This window comes from Pogona vitticeps, chromosome 2, assembly GCF_051106095.1.
Source record: "Pogona vitticeps strain Pit_001003342236 chromosome 2, PviZW2.1, whole genome shotgun sequence".
NCBI classification, from domain to species: Eukaryota; Metazoa; Chordata; class Lepidosauria; order Squamata; family Agamidae; genus Pogona; species Pogona vitticeps.
In genome coordinates this window covers 169478734-169506711 of record NC_135784.1, presented here as the reverse complement: position 1 = coordinate 169506711, position 27978 = coordinate 169478734, and the positions used below count along the sequence as shown (strand labels likewise).

General features: G+C 42.7%; 1 protein-coding gene, 1 long non-coding RNA gene and 1 other non-coding gene across 3 annotated transcripts; 1 reads left to right on the top strand and 2 right to left on the bottom strand.

The window, feature by feature from the left end:
- LOC110070913 (inhibin beta C chain) lies at window positions 1-12851 on the top strand. The gene is made up of 2 exons (XM_020778654.3): window positions 1-2769; window positions 11543-12851. Exons 1-2 carry the CDS (start codon window positions 2457-2459, stop codon window positions 12277-12279), a joined length of 1050 nt encoding a protein of 349 aa, XP_020634313.3. The 5' UTR covers window positions 1-2456; the 3' UTR covers window positions 12280-12851.
- LOC144586445 (uncharacterized) lies at window positions 9899-26505 on the bottom strand. Its single transcript, XR_013541283.1, has 2 exons — window positions 14298-26505; window positions 9899-10977 (listed from the first exon to the last, which is right to left on the bottom strand). It is a non-coding gene; the product is annotated as an uncharacterized LOC144586445 (long non-coding RNA).
- Window positions 26506-26858: 353 nt separating this feature from the next.
- LOC140705128 (U1 spliceosomal RNA) lies at window positions 26859-27015 on the bottom strand. The gene has a single exon (XR_013542820.1). It is a non-coding gene; the product is annotated as a U1 spliceosomal RNA (small nuclear RNA).
- Between the last annotated feature and the right edge of the window lie 963 nt (window positions 27016-27978).

Below are 27978 nucleotides of genomic sequence, written 5' to 3'. Positions count from 1 at the left end.
TATTCTGTGTTGAGAGCCACACTGGGTAGTTCTTTGATATTTTTAGTAGATAAGACATTTTCTTATAAACATACATGAGGGAGGAAATTTGTTCCAGAAGACACTTCCCACTACCCACACAATCTTCAGCTGCAGATTGCAAACTCCATAGCTGCAAGAAAGAAAATGTCAGAACAAACAACACCTGAATTTCGAATACTGGAATTTTGTATTATCATTATACAGCTGTTATAACAGTATATTCATTAAAGGTGGACATCATACACACAAAAGTACCTGAAACCACATAATTATAACGTATTGTTCTTTATGTACGTCTTTCAAAAACTAAAAGCAGGAAAAAGTGGTAAATACAGCAGCAGAAAAGTTCAAAACTCTTTCCACCAGAAGTTCTACTACAAGAACAGAAACAATCACATTCTCCAGGTACAATGCTATTCAAACCAAGTGTTTCAGGAGAGTAGCCTTGTTAGTCCATAGCACTGCAAACAACAAAGTGCCTTGAAAAAAACAGGCATAATCAAAACACTGGTAGACCGTGCAAATCGGAACTGTGAAGCTCAGTTTCTCAGCACTGAACTCAAGCATCTGAATTGGGCCCTACAGGCAAATGGCTCCTCCAAAAATCAAATCACGAGCCATCAAACCAAGAAAACAACACCAAACTGAAGAGGAAAAACAGCAACCCACAAATAAAGTATTTCTGCAATACATCAAAGGGGTCATGGACCGCATGGGGAAACTTTTGAAAACACACAACCTACAAACAGTATTCAAGTCCATCACAAAAATACAACAAATATTATGGTCAGCAAAGGACAAAAGGGACCCCCTCACCACTATAAGAGTATACCGGATACCTTGCAGTTGTGGCCAGGTATATATTGGAACCACAAAGCGCAGCATCCACACCAGAATCAAAGAATATGAGAGGCACTGCAGACTAAACCAGAAAAATCAGCAGTAGCTGAATATGCCCTAAAGCAAGCTGGACATGAAATTCTTTTTCAAAACACAGAAGTACTGGACAACACCAGCAATCATTATGTTAGACTGCACAGAAAAGCCATTTAAATCCACAAACACCAGCAGAGTTCCAACAAAAAAGAAGAAAGTTTAAAACTCAACAAAGCCTGGCTCCCAGCACTGAAAAATACAGCATGTAAAATGTCAAAGAACTCTACCCAGCTACAAGGACCAGTGATCACTGCGCACAAAACACCAGCTAACAACACCCATCAATCACAGTGACAGATCATCTCTCCCCCTTATCACAACAATACACCCACAACAAAAAACAAGCTGATCACCACAATCACCCATCTCCTGAAAACAACAAACGCTGATCCCACAGCTATAAATTCTCAACTATCCAAACAAACTGCACCAGAGCACAGATAGAGTTCTGACTCCTGTCCTCTGAAGATGCCAGCCACAGAGACTGGTGAAACCTTAGGAAGAACAACCTTCAGAGCACGGCCAAAGAGCCCGAAAAACCCATAACAACCAACAAAGTGTCTTGTTGCAAGACTAATAATTTTTATTAGCCCACTTCATCAGATGCATGAAAAGCTGGATTGTTACACAAATAGAACCTATTAGTTTGTAAACTTAGGGTTCAAAAGGGCCTGACGAGGACTAAAAGCCTATTACCTTCTTTAAAAAACAGGGATTCAGACTCTGCTGGATGGAGTTACACTCCCCTTGAAAATTCCTGGATTCGTCTCTGAGCCTGGATGGTGACCAGAGGTGCCTGTGCACAATTAAAACTAGCGTGCCAGTTGTGCCATTCCTAGAGAGGTCTAATCTAGCCACAGTGAAACATGCCTGAGTTACATCCTAGCTGGATTATTGTAATGCCCTCTATGTGGGGCTGCCTATGGAAAGTCTCTGGAAACTTCAGGAGGTCCAAAATATAGCAGCCAGATTGCTGAATTGGGCTGGTTACAGGGATCACATAACCCCTGTTACAGCAACTCCACTGGATGCCAGTCTGTTTCCAGACTGAATTCAAGGTGTTTGTTCTAATCTGTAAAGGCCTAAATGGCTTGGACCCAAGCTATCTCAAGGACCACATCTCATTTTATGAGCCTGCAAAAAGAAGCAAATTAACTATTAGGAACAGGAGTCAACAGCAGGAAGGTGCATTTCTTTGTTCAAAGGATATGGCATAATTTGGTTTGGTGAACTTTCCTGTTCAAATTGACCATTTTAAAGTTTGTGAACCCATTGCATAATTCACTAAGGACTTTGGTAGCAGCAACTTCCACAGTGATTCTACCTTAACTGGTGATCACCAGCCAGTGAAGGGTGTTATCTGAAATCAGATAAGCAAGTATTTACAGCCAGAAGAAGAGATAAATGTTTAATAAGCTACCAAAGGGCTGTTCTTGGAAATTAGTCCCATTTGATATATTTCACCAGCATTTGTCATTGTCTTGCCAGTCTGTAGAAAGATGGCCCATAAGCAAAATTCAGCTATGTTGCTTTTTACGCTCCTCAAAATTTTAATGTGTGTTAGAGCTGGCTGCCTTACTTGCAGGACAGGAACCCTAGACCCGGAGAAGTGGAAGATGTTTCACATTGAGCTAGTCAAGCAGAACATCCTTTCCAAGCTTCATTTGAAAGAGAAGCCTAATATCACCAATCCAGTCTCAGGAGCTGCTTTGGAGGTAGCTCTGAAGAAACTATATAACAGCCAGGAAGAACAATGGCAGATATCCAGGAAGAAAGAAAAAGAATATGAGATGCTAAGCTTTGCAAAACCAGGTTTGTATTATTCATTTATTTCTAGAAAAGATTATACTCCACTCTTCTAAAACATATGCCCCATTCCATGAAGCTAACATCAGTGAAAGCCAATGAGAAAAATTCAGTGAAATTCCAAAATGGTAACAATTGTATAATAAAAAAAACAGATAGACAGGGCAGATAAAACATGAGATAAAAATAATTAAATGCTTACCTCCTTCAAAATGAAGATATGCTTGAGATGTAGGTGGCTAAGGGAAAAAGCAAGATGTTATAGATATGTCATTGGAGCTGAAAGCATGTTACTGTTAGATAGGATTCAGGCATGCTGTGTTTCAAACAGCAGACTTCAAAGGAATCCCATGCTTAAGTTCTGGCAGACACAAAACCATCAAAACAAAGCAAGCTAATTTGCAAATTCCAGGAAGGGGGAGACGCTCCTGCTGTGAAACAATTAGACTGCAAGGCTCTTCTACTAACAGGGCATCAATAAGGTCTGTTTCATGGCCTTTTACAAGGACCAGTCCTAAGGAGGACACAGTAAAGAGCGCAATTGGTTTTTTTAAAATTCTGCATGAGTATGCAACATCCAAAATATGTTACAATCTTGTATATGATTATACTGAAATACTGTAGTTTCCCATGAATTTAGCGAAACGTGTATATGTGTGTTATTTGCTATGAAGCTGGAACCAGGTTATAACCATATTAATAAGGTTTTCAAAAGGTTGTTCTGGATTTTTCAGGCTCTTTGGCCGTGTTCTGAAGGTTGTTCTTCCTGACGTTTCACCAGTCTCTGTGGCTGGCATCTTCAGAGGACAGCAACCTGTCACCAGAGGACAGGTTGCTGTCCTCTGAAGATGCCGGCCACAGAGACTGGCGAAACGTCAGGAAGAACAACCTTCACAGAACATGGCCAAAGAGCCCGAAAAACCCAGAACAACCATTAGATCCCGGCCGTGAAAGCCTTCGCGAATATATTGAAGGTTTTCAAAGTTAGTGAGGTATTTAAAGAGTGTTTTGCCACAACCAGAAAGTGTCCATGGCCAAACAGGGATTCAAACCCATGTCTCATGAATCCTACTTTATCACTCTTATCCATTACACCACATTAGGTATTCCTTGAATGAGTTACTTCCAGGAAAGTATGCATACTGCACAAAGGTCTCATTGAATCCTAGCAAGTCCAGATGGGTTTTACCTGTTACCCAGCTGATCAGCCATTAGGCAACCAGCAGGGAAAACATTTCACTTGTTATGTGCCATCAGGTCCCAGACTTATGCAGACACGATGAAAGAATGATCTCCAAATGTCCTGTCCTCAAGGCTGTGCCTTCCTTTATGGAGTTAATGGATCTCATGTTTGGTCTTCCTCATTTCCTGTTGCTGCCTTCAACATTTCCTAGCATTACTGTCTTTTCCAGTGAGCCTTGCACTCTCGTGATCTTCTTCTGAAATTCTTTAATGCATTCCAATAGCCAGTAGATGTCTGCAATATGAACTCAGATATCTCTTCCTTTTTGGAATCCAGCTTGAACATGAAGTATTTCTAGCTCCATATAAGGTAAAAACTTTTGTTGCAACACCTTGAGCATCACTTAGCTTGCAGGGCAAAATTAGAGCAATGGTCCTAAAGTTGCTACACTTCTTAACATCTTTCTTGGGGATTGCAATATATATTGTGCACCATTTTTTGTTTTGTTTTCCACATTTGCTGACATATTCTTTTTAGGATTTTGACAGATCCAGTCTCTGCAGCTTGAAATATTCTGGCATAGCATCGACTCCTGATGACTTATTTCTTCCAACTCCTTTTCAAGCAGCTTTCACTTCACTTTCTAACATTGCTTTCACTTCACTTTCTAACATTGCAGGTTCTTTGTCATAAGATTCCCTCTTCCAGGGAATCTGTTTTCCTTTTATCTCTTCTATACAGTATACTGAATATATACAGTGGTGCCTCACATCACAACGTTAATTCGTTCCAGCAAAATGTCTGTAGAACGAAAACGTCATAAAGTGAAATTAAAAAGCCCATAGGAATGCATTAAAACCCGTTTAATGCATTCCGATCGGCTGGAAACTCTCCGTCCAGCAAAGATCCTCCATAGTGTGGCCATTTTCGCTGCCTGTGCAGCAAGGAATCCATCCCAGAAAACAGTGGGGGACCATTTTGTTTACCTGGTGGCCATTTTGAAACTGCTGATCAGCTGGAGGAAAATCATCATTTTGCGAAGAATCGGTTCCCGAAGCAGGGAACCGTTAATTGCAAAGCGAAATTCCCCCATAGTAAACATCATAAAGCATTCTCAAAAGCAATCGCAAAAAGTTAATCGTAATGCAATTTCGTTGTTAAACGGAGCGATCGTAAAGCGAGGCACCACTGTATTGTATATTCAGTATATTTCCACCTTATGTTTATTTTATCCTGGTCAGATAGTGTTTTTCCCTGTTGGCCTTTTAGCATTCCTAATCTAGGTTTAAATTTTCCTTTGATTTCATAGATCTTCTTGCTATTTGTAACAAATAACAGCTAATTTTTATTAGGATTTCTTGGAGGGAGGCTTTACTGGTACCGAACAAGCTCACACATACCATGATTCCAATGTAGACAAGACAGCTACTTCCAAAATCTTAAATAAGATCACTGTGATGGCAGTCACCATCAGCCCCTGAAAATCAGAGTTTTGAGGTTTCTGCATGGTTTTCCAAAGCCTGTTTGACTAGAATCAACAGTGGGAGCAGGAATGTGTGGTACAATCCATATTTTCAGCTTTTTTAAAAGCCTACTAGAACTTTGTCCATTTGCACTGACAAACAAACTGGCACATGGAGAACAAAAAATTAGGACAGAAAATTAGTCAATCGTCTGTTAAACACACATCACAGATGAGTCAAAGCGACCTTGTTTGGTTTAGTTTTATTTGGCTTAGTTTCTATTCCATTTCGCTGAATTTATCCACGGTATTGGGACAACCAGTATCGTCAGAGAAGGCCAAGAGGGTATGGGTTGCCCTTAAGCTGTCTCCAAATTTAAATAGCTTGGACAGCCTTGGTGACAGGCCCCCTGGGTTGAAAGGGCTGCTGCTAAATGCCAGATTGGTAAATGGGAAAACAACAGCCATCCAGGACTTGATCCTGTATGAGCATGCTGACGTGGCTTGCATCACAGAAACGTGGTTGGATGTGGCTGGGGATGTTTATCTTGCTCAGCTTTGTCCACCGGGGTTTTCTGTGCAACAGCAGGCAGTAGACAATGGAGCTGCAATGGATTATTGTGATTCCATGCCCTTCACCAGGTGTCACATCCCCCAGTTTTCCAGGTTTTAATGTATGCATCTGAAAATGGAAATCCAGGGCAGAATAGGAATTCTTTTGGTGTACTGCCAATCCTGCTGCTCAACTGTCTGCCTTCCTGAGTTTGCAAAGCTGTCTTGGAGGTAGTGTTGGAGCCACCTCAGCTTGTTGTGCTGGGGGACTTCAGTGTCCATGCCGAGGCAGCTTTGTCAGGAGTGGCTTAGTAATTAATGTACTCCATGATGACTATGGGTCTGTCCCAAATAGTATATGCCCCTACCCATGCTGCAGGACACACTTGATACCTGTTTTTCTGTACTGGGTAGATGTTGGTGACCTTGGTGTAGAACTCCTCTCTCTGTTGTTCCTTTGTCATGGACAGATTATTATCTGGTGAGGATTAAATTCACTGGAGCTCAGAGCCTTTGCAGGGGTGGGGGACAGATTAAGATGGTCTGCCCCAGGGGGCTGAAAGATCCAAAATGTTTTTCTGATGGCTCTTGGGGAGTTTCCTGTCACATTGAGAGGCAATTCTGTTGAAACCCTAGTTGATCTCTGGAATGGGGAAATGGCCAAGGCCATTGACACAATGACTCCTAAACATCCCATCCCACAAAGTAGAGTCAGACTGGCCTCAGGGAACTGGTTGTGATGAAACAAGTGGGACAGAGACTAGAGCAGCAATGGTGGAAAACTGAGTGAATCTGACCAAATATTGTATGGGCAAGGGCCCATTGGAAGGCCTAATCTGTGGCAACAAAGAAGTAATTCTTCCCTGCCACAATTGCATCTGCACAGAGTTGCCCAGCAGCTCTTTCGTGTGGTCAAGGGCCTGTTATAGGCTGCCCACAAGACAAGGATGCAGACCGCACTATAGATTGCTGTGAAGAATTTGCACATTTTGAAGGCAAAATTGCACCAAATCCACTCTGGTGTGCATGCTGTAGTTCAGTGGTCCCCAACCTTGGACCTCCAGATGTTCTTGGACTATAACTCCCAGAAGCCTTCATCACCATCCCTGCCGGCCAGGATTTCTGGGAACTGAAGTCCAAGAACATTTGCTGGCCCAAGATTGGGGACCACTGCTGTAGTTGATACAGGTCCTGCGAATGTAACTATAGCCCCTGTTTTTCCTGTGGTATTGGATACTTTTCAGTTTTTTCAGCCTGATGATGTGGATAGAACCTTTGGAAAGCTGAAGGCTACATGTTTATTGGACCCTTATCATTCTCAGTTTATAAAAGTTGCCAGAGAGGGACTGGCTGAGTGGGTAGGAGAAATAGTGAATGCCTCCTTGTGACAGGGTAGGGTCCTAGCATGCTTAGTACAGTGGTGCCTCGCTTGACGACGTTAATTCGTTCCAGCGAAATTGCTGTAGAGCAAAAACGTCATAAAGCAAAATAAAAAAGCCCATTGAAATGCATTGAAACCTGTGCAGTGAGGAATCCGTCCCTAAGCACAGCAGGGGGCCATTTTCTTCGGCCGGCGGCCATTTTGAAACCCGACAATCAACTGTTTTTGATCATCGTAAAGCAAAAATCGCAAAGCAAAAAACCCCCTTCCAAACCATTGTTTTGCGATTACAAAAACTTCACCGTCAAGCGGATTCGTTGTTAAACGGGATAATCATAAAGCGGGGCATGACTGTAAAACCATTGCAGTAGTAAAACCATTGATCAAAAGTTCCCTATGGATCCCAAAGTATTGGATAATTACCAGCTAATGTCTAATGTTCTATTCTTGGGCAAGGGCCTAGAGCAGATTGTGGCTTCTCAGCTCCAGGGGTTCCTAGATGAGACAGATTATCTAGACCAGTGGTGGCGAACCTTTTTGGGCTCGTGTGCCCAAACTGAAGAAAAAAAGGGGGGTGGTTGCTGAACTGGAAGTGGCGGCAGAAGGGGGAATCCCAGGCACAGAGGTGCCTCGAGCCCCCACTCTGGATCTGCCGCCAGCACCAGTTGCTCCAGATCTTGACCAGCCGCCATTCCGGGCACCAGCACCGCAGTTGTAGCCACCTGCTCAGGTTTGGCTGCAGAGGGGGAGGGGGGAGTAGCAATCTGGCGACATGGCTCGTGTGCTGGCAGAAAGGGCTCTGCATGCCAGCTTTGGCACACATGGCATAGGTTCACCATCACTGATCTAGACCCATTTCAGTCTGGCTTCAGGCCTCATTATGGGACAGAGACTTCTTTGGTCACTTGGTGGATGACATATACCAGGAACTGGACAGGGAAAATGTTGGTTCTGCTGGACCTTTCAGTGGCTTTTGATATCATAAACATAGTCTCTTCTGGACTGTTCCTCTGGGATGGGATTTGGAGGCACTCTTTCACAGGCACTCACTCCAGTTCTTCTTAGAGGGGAGACCTCAGAAGGTGGTGCTGAGGGACTCCTGTTTAAGATCCTGGCTGCTGGTCTCTGGGGTCCCTCAAGGTTCTGTTTTGTCCCCTTTGCTATTTACGTTCTACATTAAACCAGTCAGATTGGTTGTCTGGAATTTTGGGGTTCAGTGTCACTAGTACGCAGATGACACCCAACTCTGTCTCTCCTTTCTATCTAATTCCAAGGAAGCTGTCTTGGTTCCAAACCAGTGCCTGGCACCAGCAATCGGCTGGATATGGGCAAACAAACTGAAACTTAATCCAGACAAGACAGGGATGCTCCTGATCAATTGGAAGGCAGATGAGGGAATAGGGATATAACCTGTGCTGGATCACATTACACCCCCCTGAAAACTCAGGTTCTCAGCTTCGGTGTACTCCTGGAGTTATCCCTGAGACTCCAAACCTAGGTTTCAGTAGTGGCCAGGAATGCCTTTGCACAGCTAAAACTGGTGCACCCTCCTGGATTACTCTGACACACTCTATGTGGGGCTGCCTCTGAAAACAGTTCAGAAACTTCAGCTGGTGCAAAACTCAATAGCCAGGCTACTGACTGGGGCCAGTTTTAGGAAGCACATAACACCGCTGTTACAACAACTGCACTGCCTTCTAGTCTGTTTCTGGACCCAGTTCAAAGTTCTGGTCATTGCCTATAAAGCCCTATTACAGCTTGGGTCCAGGCTATCTAGACTGCATCTCCCCATATGAGCCTTCTCGGCATTTAAGATCATCAGAGGAGGCCCGCCCATCAGTCCTATTGCCAGCACAGGCATGGTTGATGGAGAGAGCCTTCTCTGTGGCAGCTCCCAGGTTATAGAACACTCTCCCATGGGAGATCAGGCTGGCCCCTCCCTTTTATCCTTCCACCAACAAGTAAAGACCCATCTCTTCAGGCAGGCTTTTAAAAGTCATGACTGAATTCCTGAAGGTCTTCTTAGAGTCAGATAGTTTTTAATATTCACTTGCTTTTAATTATTCAATTGTACTTTAGCATATAGTTTGTTTTTAATGTTTGATTTATTATGTTTTTAAGTATTTTCTTTTTAATATTTTGAACTGCCTTGGATCCTCTTATCGAGAGAAAAGCGGCATATAAATAAAACAAGCAAACATAATATTGAAACATTAAAAAGTGATAACAAAATCAAGGTCAGCTTACCATTCTGGGCATGATATTTGGCTTCCTTGGCAAAACGAACGACCATGTTTGCCATGCTGGAATGTGAATTTCGACCACAACGTGTAACACCTTTTTATAGCATGAGGTAATTCCCTGCTGTCATAAAAAGAGGATCTGATCCTAGATGAGCAGCAACTGAAGTTCAACCAGTCATACAAATGCAATTTAAGACCATCACCAAACCACCAACGAACAGACTTTGACCTTTAATGGGCTGCCTGCCAATATCAAAATGGTCCAAAGTTTCCTTGTGAATCAGCATCATTATCTTAGAACTGTAGAGCTGGAAAAGAATCCCTTGTACGATTGAGTCCAGCTCTTATCAAGGAAGCACAGTACAGAATTGAATTCCCAACCTCTGGCTCTTCAGCCAGATACCTAAACCACTGAGCTATCCAGCAGTTCATTATTGCTCGATAATTATGCTCATTGTTGTTTTAGTCTCTAATTCATCAACTGTATGATATACTGTACTGGAGCAACTCAGCAGAATTATGCTCCTGCAAAAGTCAAGGATATTGGAGAGGAGACTAATGACAATTTGTAATATCTGCTTGCTTACAGAAATATAGGTTGAGCAGGCAGCCAGTACACAGTCATAGAGACACGGCTAGTGCTAAAGCAGCATCAGGTCCAAAACAACACAGGCATTAACTCTCTTTTTTTCTAGCCCAATGAAAAGATGCTTTATTTTTTGTTTGTGTGCATATATAGTACTTACGTAGCTGAAGCCCAAGCATTTTTTAAAAAGCTTCCATGGGAAAAAAAATTCAAAACAAAACAAATAAACTCACTAAATTAGTCAAAAAGACAAATTATTTAGTGGTTAAGTTCAAACATAAATTAATAATTCAGATACATGCATTCAAGATTGACAAACGCCTATTCCTGCAACTCTCCAGAGGAAAATACCTTAGGATGAACTCTGTATAAAGAAGAGCTCAATCTACATTTTAGGAAAGGAACTCAAATGGTGAGTACTACCAAGTACATCCTGCTTGCAGGTCCATTGAGATCCTGTATGTGTGAATGGGTGGCATTTTTGGCCAAGGGTAGGCAGAATGGGAGAAGGCACAGACACAACCCACAAAGACTCTTCTTGACCCATCCCCTCTACTCCTGCTTTGCAAAGCATATTCACAGCCACTTCTTGCCTGAGGGTGGGGTGGGTATCTGAGCTGACCATCCACAGTGACCTGTTTTCTGGAAGGTCAGTTCATTTGCATTCCTTGTTAGTGGCCCATCAATATACCAAGACTGCTTCCAGACAGGCTTTTACTGTACAATTACCCTGCCTCTCATGCACAGGGTTCAAATAACATCATCTTTAATGGGTAGTCCTCTCTGCTGCTTCTGTACTTTTCCTCCCTGAAAAAGAGGAGAGGGAGAACAGCTATAATAAAAATAAGACTTTTATTGTTAGGAGATACACACACACCTGATTTGGAAGCACCCTGAAGATAAAGTGGGTAACAGCTGGAATCCTGTTTTGCAAGTGACATGGTGTAACTTTTGTGATGTTAGCTGTGGCTGTGCTGCAGCCATGGTGGGGGGCATTAAAAGCTTCCTCTTCACCCTTCCAGGTTTTTTTTTTTTGGGGGGGGGACACCTTCATCAACCTGGGGAAGCCCTTGAGAGCCTTGAAATGGGAGAGAGAAGGGAACTACTCAAACCAGCAGTAGCTATTTTGGGGCATTAAACAGTTTAGTCACACGTTCTGTGACACCCAAATAATTTTCCCAGCTTGAAGGGGAACCCCAGAACCTGTAGGGGAGGACGAGGAAGCTTTTAATGCCCCTGAAACAATTATGGCTGATGACATAATGCAAGTTACACAGCGCATCTTGTGAAACAGGATTCTGCCCACTGAGTGTAAGGAAGGGCCTTGAACAGTATTTCTCAACAAGTGTTGGCTCTTTCTCCCCTCAAACAGGTCTCTCAACACTCAGCAGAAGACGCCTACACTTTGACTTCAGACAGGAACAAGAAAGAAGCACTGAAATGCTAAAAGCTACCTTGTACATTTTCTGCCCAGTCATTGGTCAACTTAATCAAAGGGTGACAGTAAAACTCCTCCTCCAAAATCCTAATAATTCAAATATGACACTTGGTGAAACAGACCTGGAGCTGAAGGAAGGCAGATGGTCTATGCTTGAGATTGGGCCAGCGATCCAGACTTGTTTCAGCCAAGGCTGTCATGAGCTCATAGTAGACCTAGAGGTTGAAAGCCAGGAGGAACCTCACGTCTTGTTACGCAACACAGACTCTCACCAACCATTCATAGTGGCCAAAGGTCAAATCCTTGATGTGCATCACCAGCACCGTCGGGACCTTCTCTGCAATGATATATCCATGTGCTGCAGACGAAGCTTCTATGTTGATTTCCAGAAGATTGGCTGGCATGACTGGATCATCGCTCCTCCAGGGTATTATCACTACTACTGCACTGGCACGTGTGTGAAGGCGGTTAATGGGATTCCTGTTAGTCCAGCTGCTACCTTCTCAAACTTTCATGACTTCATCACCCATATGGAGACCTATAGTCCAGAGCACTCTTGTTGTGTCCCTACAGAATACCAGCACCTCAGCTTACTATATTTTACTCAGGACTACAACATTGCCAAGGCAGAAATTCCAAATATGGTTGTTAACACTTGCAGCTGCAGTTAAATCAGCACCAGAAAGGTCAGGGCAAAGTAGAATACGGTCCACAGAAAAGAGCATGCTAAATAATTGTACCTTTGCTGAAGGTATCAAATTGACCTACCATTCCCATCATGAGCCTTAACCCAAAATGAGAGTGTTATTGTTTCGTACCATGAAGTTGCTTCCTCATTATTGCAACCCTATACAGTAATTACTCCTAGAAAATACTATCTTTTACAGCCCTGTTCGTCTCTTGCAAACGAAACGTTGTGGCTTTCTTTATTGACCCAATCAATAAGTAATAATTCATAGAGGCAATGCAACTGAATACTTTCCACATCAGGGTGGGAAAACCATGCCCGTCCAGAGGTTTTTGGACTGCAACTCCTATCAGCATAGCCAATGCTGAAGAATCATGTGAGTTGTTATCCAAGAACATCTGAGTGCCACACAGCCCCCACCCCATTGCACATTTTATTGTGAGGGTTCAGCCTTTGGCTCCATCTTTGACTCAAGGAAATCAGACATTTTCTGTTGCTTGGAAACAGGTGAAAGATTTATTGGTACTTAACAATAAACAAGTGTCCTCAACATGATTATGATTTCTGTCTCATTCTGCCAATGGATCCAGAAGGGGTCTCCATTCTTCAAACAGGAAAGGGTTTCCAAAACTATTGTTCCAAGGTCCCTTTAAAATGGGAGGGACCCAGTCTTTATGGTCTGCCCCATCGTGTTATCCAGCAGGGACACGGTCTCCTCGTCCACGCCGTCATCCCACTGGGTCCTTCCATCAGTGTCTCGTCTCTCCCAAGATCCTCCCTGTAACTCTGTCTCTTCATCTCCCTTACTCTCCATTCCAACCTTTCTCTCTTTTCTCTCTCTACACGTTCTTTCTCCTCTCTCAGTCTACACTTTCTCACCTCTGCCTCTCCCCAATACAAGGGTCTAGGTGGAATTTCTGATTTCCTTCTATAATCAGACTATTCCCTAGGGAACCCTTAATCTTTCCCATAGCCCAGTCCGTAGATCTTGCATTCACACCCACTCCCAACCTGGCGGTAACTGATCCCTTTTTCTCTCTACCTCCCGTTTCCGCTTCAAACTCCACCCTCTTTTTTATCTCTTCTCCCGCCTTTTCTCGCTGAACCTCCTCCACCTTTACTCTCTGCATGTCCTCTGACAGTTTTTCTATCCTCGCCTCCTGCTGGGATTTCTCTGTCAACTCTGGTGCCGGCCTGGGGTTTTCTTCCTTTGTTTTGCTGTTGAGGAGGGAACAGCTCTCCAGCGAGTGGGGTACTCCTCTCACCATCTGTTTCACACTCATCAAGCCTACTTTTTACATTAGAAGACTCAGCATAAGTGCTCATAACTGATGACATCTGTCATTTTTGTGATCCATTCATTCCAACTTAAGGTGTGGCTATTTCTTCCCCGCTAGGTTTTTTTCCCTTTTACTTATCCTCATGTGTATGCATGTTTGACTAATCTGTATAGAAAAGCGAGGTAAATATGTATAAATAAATACAGTATATGGTGGTGGAATCACTACTTCAATTTTATTCATTAAAAAGAACATATTGCCCTAGAAAAGATCTCAGCTTCATAGGTAAAAATAAAACAGCAACACAATTTAAAATTAGCGTTCAAAATTCAACATAATAAACAATATCATAACAAAAAACCCACATTCAATGCTTAATTAAACAAAACAAATATTTAGTTCATAAGACAACAAAAAAGGGGACTAATCTAGTCTTCCACTGCTATAACACTACTGCTGCAAAGGCCCTGTCTCATATCTCTACAAACAGCATCTGCCTTGGTGACAGAATGCAAAGCAGGGCCTCCAAAAATGACTGTAACATGACAGCCGGCTTCATACTTGAGGCCCCAGTCCTTCAGATACACTGGCCCCAGTCTGGATCAGGATTGCTAGTCAGAACCTGGCAACAGACCTGAGGCCAGTGCAATCTAAGCAAGACGGAGGCAGTATGGTCAGAAAACGGTATAGATACCAAAACATGACAAAACACAATGCTCACCCCAATAACCAAGCAAACAGATCCTGTAGTGGTCTGACTTCATGGCAGAATTTCCTTGGGAAGCAGCTTCAGTTCTTTTGTTGATACTTTAGGTCCCAGCTAACCCAGCCGCTCTCAGGAAAGTCTGGTTTCACTTTCTTTCTGAAAGCTGGAGCTCTTGAGTCTTACCACATTGTTCACAACCATACGGCTTGGTTAAAATTGGGCTTTCATGAGAGCAGCCAAGTTAGCTGGGACCTGTTAAAGTATCAACAAAAGAACTGAAGCTGCTTCCCAAAGAAATTCTGCCATGAAGACATTTATGGAACTTAAATTCCTGATCTGGTCTTCTATCTAGCATGAACTACACATATTTAAGCAAGATCTCTCAGCTTCCCGATGAACTCAATTGTTGGACCTGAGTGGACTCTGTAATGATTTAATATGTAAAGTGATATCGTGTTGCAAAAATATATAGGTACTGTTAAGAACTCATATTTCGACAGTCTGCACGGGTCATTTGTTTGGTTATAGACTGTTGTACAGCAAACTAGTCTGGATGTGATTAAGGCATGTGTAACCATCACCACATCTGCTTCTTCCAGGAAAAAGGAAAAATCTGCCCTACCCATCAGTCTCACAAAAATTGACGTCATCTGTCACCACGTCAAGACAGGCTTTCCCACTCTGATGAGTGCCTCTGCTTCTCGGATTTGCGTGGGTCAGGCATAGCACACTGCATTCAAAAAAATAAGAGTTTTAAAAGTAAAAATGTCCAGGTTATTATGAGCGCTTTCACACTCTCCAGAATTGTTACGACTTATATTTTCTGGAGAATCAAGAAAAAGTTGTTGTCAAGCTGCTGCATTACAAGTTTCCTTTATTGTCTACGCACTTATTCAAGAATCGTATTTGACAACTTTTATGCATGTTGTCTTTCCAGCATGAATTTGCATCCCATGTGTGGTTGTGGTCCCAGAAACACCGGACATCCTTTTGAAAACATCTGGGAGACTAAATTTTCCATATCCCAATGCTGTAATTAGAGATGGGGACGAATATAAAAACAAATCTTTTTTTTTACAAAAATAGCCAATTTGTTAAATATTCATTGAGCTGTATTTGTCAAATTTTAAGAACTGACGAATATGGCTTGATGAATATTTCCCCATTTTATTTGTCCTTCGTAATTAAAAAAAAAAAAACATTAAGCCTACCGGCTGCCAATCACCTGATTGGCGGGCCAATAGGCAGGCAGCCACCTCCACAGCCTACCCCCCACCCCTTCTTCTCCCTACCTTAGCTCCTCACCCCCGCCAACACCCCCTTACCATAAATGCCACCGGCACTGAGATCTCCATCTGGCCTTTGCAGCCACAGTGTGTAAAAAGGAAGACCGGCTACCTTTGTAAAGATGGCGGCTGCGGCTTCATTTAGGGTAGGGAAGCTGCAGCTGCCATCTTTTGCTTCCATATTCCTTTAATTTCTTGCTTCAATCTTTGATCCTTTTCAAATTTTGTGCTTTCTAGATTGTTGAGGTTGCTTGGGATAGAACAGCTTCTTCTATAAAGTATGTTTTTCTTTGTTGTTTATCCAGAGGTTTAATATTTGGCATATTAAAATCAAATGTTTTATCCACGATAGTTTGCTTGTCCCAGTATATAGTACTATGCTTGGTGAGTCATGTCCTTGCTAAGGTCATCACCTGCTCCAGGTTATTGGTGTACATAAAGAAATAAATTTAAACTTACTGGGGAGCTGTGTGGATAGGAAAGGGGGGAAATAGATTGGTCAGAGACAGTGGAGAGGTGGAAGATAGCAGGCCCTGAAAATGGAAATAAAGAAATAAAGAATTATTTGGCTACATTCTACAGTCAGTTTAAATTTGGCCAAAGGAAGAAAAACAATCATTTAAGTATGTTCTTTGAGTGAACGCACACCAGTGCTTTGAATAATAATTTCTATATCAAATTACCATCTATTCTGTTTTGTGCACAACTATGCAAAATATTTATTTCACCAAGGCCAGAAAGCTGTCCCATTATGTTTCAATTTATTCTTAATATACAATTTCTTCCTTTCGTAAAAATGTTAAAGAAATACCAAGCATTCTGGTGAGCAGTGTGATGGCAGGGACATAATGGTGAGCCCATGCTGTGTCAGGAAGTGGGACCAAGTGCGTTACTTCACACACACACTCCACAAGGACATATCTGCAGTGTTACCAAGTTGCATGACTTGGAAGCACATCATTTCAGTGCTAATTAAAACTGTAAGTATATACTCAGCAGGCATAATACCTATTTAAACAGTAGCTCTGAAATTGGCCAGGTGCAGAATAACAAGGGACCAGTCTCATAAGACTTATGTAACAGGTTCAACTGAGGGACGTGGTGGCGCTGCGGGTTAAAACACAGAAGCCTCTGTGCTGCAAGGTAAGAAGACCAGCAGTCATAAGATCGAATCCAGGCAATGGAGTGAGCTCCCGTCGCTTGTCCCAGCTCCTGCCAACCTAGCAGTTCGAAAGCATGCAAATGCAAGTACAGTGGGGTCTTGACTTGAGAACTTAATCCGTATTGGAAGGCGGTTCTCAAGTCAAAAAGTTCTCAAGTCAAATCTGCATTTCCCATAGGAATGCATTGAAAACCATTTGATCCGTATCTGCTCTTTTCCGTCCATAGAAACTAATGGGAAGCTGCTATTCCGCCTTCGACCACTAGAGGGGGATATTATGTTCCTTTTTTTCTTAGGTCAAGAAAGGTTCAGGGAAGGCAGGGAAAATACAGTCAAGGCAGTACAGTACCAGGCAGTCTGAAGACTGTCTCCCAATCCACTCTCTAAACGCTGGGAGGAGTGAGGAAGCAGACAGGCACCCTTTTCACTGGCCAACAGTTAACTGAAAGTTCACATTTTGCACTTTCCCTGCCTCCCACGTGGTTTTTTTCAGTTCTTAACTCAAATCTAAGTATGTAAGTCAAGTCAATATTTTCCTATGAGAGTGGTTCTTAAGTCAAAATGTTCTTAACTCAAGCCGTTCTTAAGTCAAGACCCCACTGTAGATAAATAGGTACCACCACGGTGGAGAGGTAACGGCATTCCATGTCTAGTTGCGCTGGCCACGTGACCACAGAAGATTGTCTTCGGACAAACACTGGCTCTATGGGTTGGAAACAAAGATAAGCACCGCCCCCTAGATTCGGACATGACTGGACAAATTGTCAAGGGGAACCTTTACCTTTTGCCTAACAGGTTCAATCCTACCAGTGTCTCTGTCAGGACTGAAGCATGACCTTAACCCCAGAGTAATATAACAAACAGGGATACCATCCCTTAATCATTCCCAGTAAAGCTGAACAAAAGCAAAGTTGACTGCCCCATCATTCTTAAAGCACTCTCTGGATAGTTTACAATTTAATCACACAGACTACACATTCCCCCCCCCCCAAGTGAGCTGGGTACTCAATTTGTCAACCTGGGAAGGATGGAAGGCTGAGTCAGCCTTGAGCCGGCTACCTGAGCTCATCAGGATCAAACTCAGGTTGAGCAGAGCCTCAACTGCAGCACTGCAGTTTAACCACTGCACCATGAGGCTCCCTAAGATAAGGGGAAGGTTCTGTCACCTAAGCCCTAGTTTGTGGTCACCTGTCTTACTTATGTATCTGGTGACACAAATTACTTGCTGGTGGAAGCTTGATGGGTATACAGTACTTATTTGATGTGGAAGGATCGATTAATGAGCTACCTTGAGAACACCAATAGAAGGGGAAATGTGAGGCCCTATCCCAAATATCTTCTTCAGATTCATGATGCATTTCAAAGAGGAAGCCAATTTTTTTCATGCTGCTAATCTTATGAGCAACCAAGAAGGAGGAACCTGTTTTATACACGATAAGATTGTCTTTCTGTCTAGCCCACTACTGCTTACATCAACTGGCAGGACATCTCCATGTCTTGGCTAAATAATTTTCCCCATCTCCAGCTACTGGAAATCTTCTGTTTCCACTCAAGAGATGTGGAACATGTTTCTTTTCAGATGGTGTTGGACTACAATGCCTATCTGCTCTGGTTCTCCTAACTAATGATAACGAGAGCGGTGGGAATCAGGATCCAAGGAGAGTGAGAAGGTACATGGTGGTCTCCATCTCTGCTTTAACTGCAGCCACAAGGGCCTTCCTCTGCATCCCAAGAACACGTTAGGCAATGGAAGGGAGAAGCCTGTGGGCATGTGGGACTCTCCAGATACTTTTGGAGTACATCTTGCAGAATTCCTCACCACAGACTCTGTTGACGGGACCCATGGACGTTGTAGGCAAAACAAACAAACAAAAACAACTCAAAACATCTGGAGGGCTACGGATGAGCACCTGCCCTATATAACCCCACATACACATCTATGTGATTATGTTTTCTGATATGATATATACAAATCTCACTGCTTGTGATTTGTTCCTTAAGACACGGCTGAAGTCCCCTGAGTGGCTGTATACATATTAATGGTTTTATATTTTGTGATTATCAACATGCATGGTTGATAGTTTTTGTTGTAATCTGTTTACTGTAATAGATTGTGCTACAGTAATTAGTATATTACCAACTTAGCAATACAGGTTCTCAAAGGAACCAGCAAGAACCGAAACGAAAGCATCATGGCAGCTTTAAGACTAACACATTTATTTCAGGGAGAGTTTTGCAAGAAGCATTCTCAAAGGAACCAGCTAGCTCTGGCAGGGACTTAGACCCAGATGATGCTGGGAAATTTATCCTATGAGGATTCATCCCCTCCATTGTCTGGATAACATTATTCATTTTGACTGCCTTTGATTTATATTGACGGCAGGGCCTGTGTCCTCCCAACAGAGAATGAGGCAGGCAGTTGTGTTGAAAAATAGCACTGTCTAGTGTCATGCCATCTGCATCTTCCCAAGCCCATCTGCTACTCTGAGGTATAATGTGGTCGCCTAGAGTGGTCGTCTGACTAGATAGGCGGGGTATGTATAAATAAATAAATAAATAAATAAATAAATAAATAAATAAATAAATAAATAAATAAATAAATAAATAAATAAATATTGGAGGATGCCACCCTGTTTTTTAGCCCTGTACAGAGAGGGAACTGCCATTCCATTCCTGGCCTTCTGTACAGGGAATGGGGTGGTGGCGGACCTGTCCTATGCTTTGCCTCAGACAGCAAAGTCTCTTGGGCTGGTCCCAAAGGCAAAAGAGTGGCATGGAAGCAATCTGAGGAGATGTGCTACTGTTCTGTTTTTGACTCCTGTGCAGTGGTGTTTTCTTCTTCTTCTTCTGAATAGTGAGACAAGATAGCTCCAAGATATAGTTAAGATTAAATTAGAAATGTATACACATGCATATTTTAAGAACATTTCCTATGGTTACTTTTTAATGTTTCTTAATTATAACAATGAGATCAAAACAGATGCTGCTCCCTTATGTTAAGCAATTGAGATGCATGTGTCTGATATTTTGTGATGTGCTCGGGGATCTAGCTTCTGGTTGAGAAAACTGCCATTGAAAATTTCCCACAACGGGACACTGTGCTGGGGTGGTGTTAAGTGGACGCTTCTTCACCTGCCTGCTACTGTCACCACTTAAGCATGCAGCTAAGGGTTTGGCTGAGGAAGAAGGGGACCCTTTGCTCCAGGCCTACCTCCGGGCACAAATCCCTAGAACACATGTCATTCAGCATGCAGCACCTACACATGGTCCATATGCATAATTGCCAAGGACTACAGACTGTTATTCTGAACACATGAAGAAGGGGCCTATTTAGTGTCCTTGGCCCTTCCTGACTTGTTCTGTTGGTGCTTTTCATGCTAAGCGGGAGAACAGCCTAAGGGGAAAGATGCCTGCTTCTTTGCAGGAATAGTCTGCATACTCCTGGTTGAACACTAGAGGGCGTGTGAGTAGCCGCTGCACGAGCAAGCTTTCCCTGGCTTGCCTACAAACAGGTAACGAAATCCTGAGGCCCTTGGAACGAGAGAGGAATCAATACAGCTCAACGGATGGGGATCAATGCTGTGTGAAAAGCCAAGGCTGTGCTTGGGCACAGGTAGAAAAAAGTGTGTTGTTTGTCTCCTCCTATTTACCCCTCTCTTCCAGAATGCACAATCTGTATTTGCTCAACAAACATGTAAAAAAGCGAGACTCCTTAATTGAGCTTGCCAGGTTATTATCCGTCATAAATGTAGTAATGTGCTGGCTTTACGGTAGTGCACCCTGCAGGAATCTAGGTCACAGGCCAGATTGCATCAGGTGCTCAACAGAATGGCCTTGGCTGCCAGATGGGTAATATAAAAATCAAATAAATACAGTTAACAAAATAAACAATCCCAGGACAAAAAGGCAAACGCTGTAAACCTCCCGGCATTCTAAGCCATCCATTAAGTCTTGTGCAAGAGCCAATGAGTCAGTCACACATGCCCACTTGAAACATGGGGGCGCCAGGGCGATTTTCTGCTGTTCTGGCAAGGCTTCCATTTTTAAGAAATTGTGCCAAGGGCAATACCAGGATATATGCGTGCACACATGTGACAACGCACACCGAAAAACAAACAGAAGTACCTGAGCTTCTCAGAAATTATATGAATGTTTTGTTGAGGTTTTGGTTAAAAACAAGGTTTTGTACATTAGTAGGAGTTTGGATGTATTGAAAAAACAAAAAAGAAAAGAAGTATGAGAGATTTAGCCCGGTCTAAATCTACCAACCCTTCCTTGGAACACACAGTCTAGCCCTTCTGTAGTGAAAAATGATCATTCTAGATACGTTTGAAGGAGGAAAAAAGTGACGTTTCCTTACAGTTATCAGCTGTGGTTACATTCAGAAGAGAATTGGACAAAAAATGGAAATGCTGACATGGCGGAAACTTCCACACTTGCTTCTCAAAAAGAGGTCTGGAAAGAAGAGGCAAACAACAAGAAAGGAACTAAAGCAAACAGGAAGTCGGGGCTGGTCCTACAATACTGTATAAGAAGGAAAAACTTTGCCAATCCAGTTAGTGGCAAGTAGCAAAACATTAGGGCAGGCCCCACCACCACCTCTCAGTGTTAAGACATGAAATTTTGATATTTTCCTAACATACTGTATTTCATATATATTCTAAGACCAAGCTCTGGGATACAACCAAGCTCCACAATATTTTAATGTGTCTTTGTATGTACATGTGTGTGAGTTTTAAGAAACAGCAACCATAAAGGTCATGATGAGAACAACAGTGTAGGTAGAACAGGGATAAACTTCTCCTTTTGTGCTGTGATCCTGACAGAAATCTCACACACAAAGACTAAAGCTGAGGTTTGCGCCCCAGACGGTAAGCTTTTCCTGCCTCTGAATTCTGCCTGAATTCTACTTTAGATAAAATCAAACGAAAATAGAGGAACAGAAGCAACTGGTACTGTATGAGAAACATGTCATTACCATAATTCTGTATCAAGAGACAGTGTAGTGTTGTGTAGTGGTTAAAATACTGAACTGGGGTTTGTGAGATCCATGTGAACTCTCCACTCAAGTATGAAACTCAGCCAGACCTCATGTGGTTTTTGTGAGGACACAATGGGAAAGAGGAGAGCCCTGTGTACTGCCTTGACATTGTCCATTTGAAGGTAGGATATAAATGCGCATCATCATCATCAATCAATCACCCCTTTTCCCAGTAACGTGTAGCAATATTTCAGTGTGCTGTGACATTTTCCACGCACATCCTCATGTTGAGTCTAAGAATAAGAGAAAACATTGTATATCACACTCACAACATGTACCTTTTTATTCTACACAACAGCCAAAACCGTTGCTTAGTGTAAATTGCATTCGTGTAGGCCCATTAAATCAATAGGACTTTAGTGAGTCAGCTCTTGTCTAAGTGCCATTGATTCAGTGGGCCTTCTCTAGTGCAATTTACTACACTGAGCAACAAAATTTTTTAGCCAATGCATTATTACAGAAAGAGCAGAAAAGAGAGTGATTGGTGGCAGTTCCCTATTTCTTGTACCATCATCCTCTGCCTTAGGTTTGTGCGGCACTAACAGAAAGTGTATTTATAAACTGCCACATGTGTGGGGTAGATTTCTGGGGAAGAGCAGCTAGGGAGGGAAGCATTTAAACTCTCTCAATTGAGAAAGTTTAAAATACTGTAAATAAGAAAACATCCACAAGGTGATACATATTTGTGTATTTAACATAACATGTAACTTACCTTGCACAGGTTTCACTTGAAAAAGATATTTTAAATTCACATCAATCTACAGCTGACAAAATAAAGCTTGTTATGATACTGCTGTTTCTGGCAAGTAAGTATTGGATTGAGAGGAGCAGTCTGAGTTGAATTCTCTTCAACACAGTTGAGGCAAGGTGTGGACGCTCTTTCTCTGAGCAGGTAATTCACAGAAGGAAGAGGCCACCCACAGGCCAACAGGCTGGCAAGGCATATGGCTGCAGTATTTATAACTGTAATGAGCCTCACATGAAAAGTGACTAAGAATCAAAGAGCTGTCATGTTAAACAAGCTTTGATGCAACTGTTAGCAAAGAACTATAAATTAACCTCCCACATCTCCACCTTCGGTGCCTTTCCAGACTAACAGGAAGTAGGGCCGCTGGGGAACTAGCGCTGCCTTGATGGTGCCAAAATAAAACAATATTTCACCTACTTTGCCAGAGGAGTTGGAGAGCATGGATTGCTTTGTATATATATTTTCTTTCTTTTTTTTCTTTTCTTTTCTTTTTTTTTTAGGGAGCAAGTTCTGTCAGCCAGGCAGCACAATTGCTACTTGAGCAAGATTTCATTCAAAGTATAAATCATTCTGAGAACATGAGTTCAGCTCTGGAATATGTGAAGTAACATTACAGAGTTTTGAATTTTTTTTTTTTTGTTAAATTCCACCAGTTGCACAGCAGCAGTGCAGGGATTTGCAGAGCAGAATAGCTTCAAGTTTCCCACAGTAGTCCACCCCTTTTTCTCATTCACCGGTACATACAATGCAACAACTCGCTTTGAGACATTAATAGTAGAAAGAATTAAAAGTTTCATTACTTACAAAGCAACAGATCAAACAGCAAAATGACCAATATGACTACTTTCAGCAACAGACTTCAACAGATTCAAAAGGGGAATGGAAAGTTCCAGGAAGAGAGACGGGTCTCTTTTTGAAATCACAGGCAGGAAAGGAACTACTGTACTAGTTAGGGCTGACACTCACCATGACCGAAAAGGTCCTTCCCAGCCAAACCTGCAAAAGACAGCATGTGAGGTGGCATAAAAACCCTAAAACTTCAAACAACTTTTACTTCAAAGTACCTCTGACCATATGTAGAGTTAATTTCCTGCTTATAACTGAAGTGAATACCTCAGTCATCCCCTGGGGCTGGTTGAGGGGTGGTGGCTTTTCTAAGTCAAGGGATTTTATTTCTCAATCTGCCTTCAGCCTCAGAATTTTTCACAAGAGTTTTTCCACATGATCCTATATTTTTATCTGCTTTTAGCTTTTCATTTATTCGTTTATGGTTTGGACCCAGAAAGGTATCTGGTCTTTCCTGAGAGAGATAAAAACAAAAACAAAAATCATTTCCCCACATCTTCTCCCTGTTTTCTACGTCTGAATAACACTGTTCTCACCTATACCCTAGAAATTGTGACAACAGGACTCTCAGCCAGGCACTCTCCCCCCCCTTTTTTTTTTGCAACATCAGGCATGACGTATGATGCATTCCTCATTTCCACACCACGTCCAGCCGGTCTTGCCTTGCCAGGAGGCAAGCACCAAATATTGGCTACCAGAAAAGAAAAAAAGAAAAAAACCCAGGAAATTAATATTTTTTCTATTAATTTCTACCACAAGGGGCAACATTTGACTTCCCATCCTCCTCATGTACTAAAACGTTCGAGCCGAACAACTGCCTGCTATTTACAGCACATGTATTTTATTTTAATTTTTTTATTTATTTAAGGTGTTTCTACCCTGCCCTTCTCCTAAGAAAGGAGCCAAGGCGGCTTGCATCATTAAAACACAACATTAAACCTAAAAACAGTGAATTATTCAAATGTTAAACAAATGAATAGCATTATGTTAAGAATGTTAAGTAAAAAAATCACAGAGGCCAGGAGGGCTGGTGTGCAGGCAGGAATCCCAAAATAGGGGTGACTGGCACAAGTGGGCACCACCACAAGCTGCAAGGAGTTAAGTGGGAGAGAGTTTTATAAGTCACGTTGCCTCCAACTTACAGTGATCCTGCGAACAGGGATGGGGATTTGATATCACGGGACTTGCTGTCCAGTTGGACTCAAGTCACACCAGTGACTCAACTCGGACTTGACTTGGGTTTTTTTCTTCAGTGACTTGGACTTGCCTCTCCCACACCCCTCCCTTTCTTTTGGTGGGAAGAAAGCTTAACCTATTTTGAACAGGAACTTAGGCTTGGGACTCAGGAGACTTGGACTCAGATTTGGGACTTAATTTAATGCCAACATCCCTGCCTATGATCTCAAAAATGTCAACTAGTTTTGTACAAACCCCCCCCACACACACATTTTCTTAGGTGCCATTTGATTCTGCCAACTCCAGCCCACAGTCTATTAGGTGACTTCCAAATAACCCAGTTCTCCATGTGGCCGGAGGAGTTCCATCCCTTTTAAGGGGTGGGCAGTTCTTTCTTTCTACGTTATAGTCCTGGCATTCTCTGCTGTTTCAAGAATCATAATTGTTTTTGTTTTAAATCTGCTTGATAATAGAAGAGCAGCATAGTAGCCAAATAGTAGATATACATTTGATGTAGATGTTTTGAGCCCTTCACTATGACCTGCTACCCCTCTCCATATGTCACTACTAGGCACAAGGCCGGCTGGATCATTGATTTTATCATCAGGGATTGTTGTCAGGCATACAGTAATGATTCTCCTGCTTTCACTGAGTGCTGCATCTACCTCCTTTGCATGGGCTGAACTATACCACACCAGGCTGGCCTATTCACTCGCGGAGTTGCACAGGGCCAAGATTGTAATTCTTGGTGCTTGTGATTGTGTGCCCCGACTGGTTTTGAAGAATATTGTTTAGAGATAAGGGATATTCGTATACAAATACCCCTGTACAGGTGGCGATAGCGAGGGTGGGCCAGATTGTCCACTCACAATTCCGCCACTGCCGCCAGCTCCGCAATCCTTCCTATCACTCCAGAGATCGCGATCAGCTCGACACTCCTGGCAGGAGGCAGGATGACAATTGAAGAGTGGCTTGCGAATCGTGATCTCTGGAGTGATAGGAAGAATTGTGGAGCTGGCAGCAGCAGCGGCGGAATTGTGAGTGGATGATCTGGCCCCAGGCAGCCGGACCTTCACTATTGCCACCTGTGCAGGGGTATTCATACACGAACACAAATATCCCCATCGCCAATATTGTTCCATGGGGAGACCTTATACTTCGTATTTTGGGCGTGCTTCTTATAGGTCAGTCTACCAAAGTAACACCTGTGTATTTGGGGATAAAACAGTGATCTAGTTGGACACCCTTGTAGGTAACCTGAATTTTCTGAGGTGCCAGCTTATTTCTCAGATGAAAGGTACAAATCCAAATCTTAGCAGGGTTAGTTTTAAGTTGGTTTCTATCGTACAAGCATTCAACTGAGCAGCAAGTGCAAGATTGTCAACACAGAACCTTTCGTGCCTTGGAAAAGTGTGTGATCATTGGAGTAGATGTTAAAGAAAACAGGAGCCACTACACAGTCCCTGGGAGGAGGGCATTCTTTTGACTTCTCTGTCAACTGCATTGTTCTTGAAAATTAACCAAAATATGTGGTTTTGCAAGAAGGGTAGTTTATAATCCTCAGTTTGATTTTAACATTTTAGCAGCAATTTGAGGATGGTGAGCAATATAAGTGGTTGGGAGGTCAAAAAAGACTTTCCCCACCCCGTCCGGTCCCAATTACCAATTTCAAGGCCATCCGCAATATGTTGTATGACATGTAGGATTCATGCTCTACAATTCTTTCCAGGTCTAAAGCCAGCCGGTTGCAGAAGGAGTATCACCACTAGTTTCATTAAACTGTTCAGGATCATTGTTTCCAATATTTTATAAAGATGACAAAGTAAAAATAAATAAATAATAAAGTCTTAGGGAACTGCTGTCAATGGGTCTTCAGGCAGGGACAAATCTCTTGAGTGAACAGTGTTGAGGTAGGGATTTTGTTTCTTGTGTGTAAGGCTCTAGTCAAACAAGAAAAAATGTTCTCTAGTTCTTCCAATACCTCTGTCGTACTGAATCACAGCCATGTTTTACTGTATTTTTTGCTCCATAAGACACACTTCCCCCCCAAAAAATGGGGGGAAAGTATATGGGTCTTATGGAGCGAATACAGTAAAAAAGGGTTCAGCCACCACCACCTTGAAGCCTCCCACTGCCATGCTGGGAGGCCTCTGAACTGGCACCAAAGACTGCTTGCTGTTTGTACCTCACCATTCTGCACTGCTGGCTTTCCAGGATCTGCTTCTTGCAGCCAACCTGGAAAACCAGCAAGGCTAACAGGCCTATGGCACCAGGCAATGAAAGCAGCCAAGGACCAAAGGGGAAAGAGTAATTCTAGAAAGACCAGGGGAAACCACACAGTCCCTCACTTAGGCAGTTGATTTCCCCACATTTGGGGAAATCACAGGGGTCAGCACATCCAGAGTGCAATAGATAAACCTTACCCTGGGAAAACCACTTTTACAATAATGGTATCTCCCCTGCCAGGTATGAGTTGGAATGGCCCCTGAAAATTCTTCCCCTTTCTGTGCCCTATCCCCCAAAGGCATGGTGACCCCCCGGCTGCACCTCCTGATCAGAGCAGAGCTGCACAGCCCCAGTCCTGAAAGAGGCCAAGAGACCTACTCAGTGGAAACGTGCATAGGGGTACTTGCTTTAAAAGCTGCCTGCAAAGCCTTTCAGACCAGCGCCAATCAGCTGTTAGGTAGGGAGAGGGGAGGGGGAAGGAGCAGGAGCAGGAGCAGGAGCGGAGAAGAGCACAAAATGGCTGCCGTCTGCTGGGTGCCTGCTGGCTTTTAGCTGTTTGGGGCTCTTTTTGGCTGTTCTGGGGTCTACCAAGGCACTGTGAAGAGCAAGGCTCAGTCTACAGTACCTGGTAAGTGACTTAAGTTTTTTAAGGTTTCTGACCTTCTCCCCCCCATAAAAATGCATTAATTTTCAATTCATTTCTATGGGAAATTTGGATTCAACTTGCAAACTTTTCAACTAGTTCTGGGCATCTAATAGAGAATGTATTTCCAAAGGGTGTTGCAGCAAGGAAACTAACTGTGCCTCGTGACTTTTAACTGGAATACAATACCTGCTTCCTGATTTCAGCTACTATAGTTTGTATTCAGTTTCTTTGGCTCATCAAGAACATTGTTCATGGCTCTGTGTGGCCTAACCTGTTGTGCCTTGCATGCTATAAACGTTCAATTATGTCAGAAAATGGAGATTTGGTCTTATGCTGAGCATGTGCTACTGCTGGTGAATGGGATTGGGTTAAGCATTGCGTTGCTGTTCTTTTGCATAACCTAAAGTAAATAAGGAAAACCAGCTGTTAAATAGTTTAATTCCACTATTCATCCTTCACACAACTAAAAGGGACCTCTCAATGCAGTGCCATATCAGACAAACCATTTCTAACTTAATATAGGCTTGAGCTGTAGCTGGGCAGAGTTGCACAACAATCTCATCTG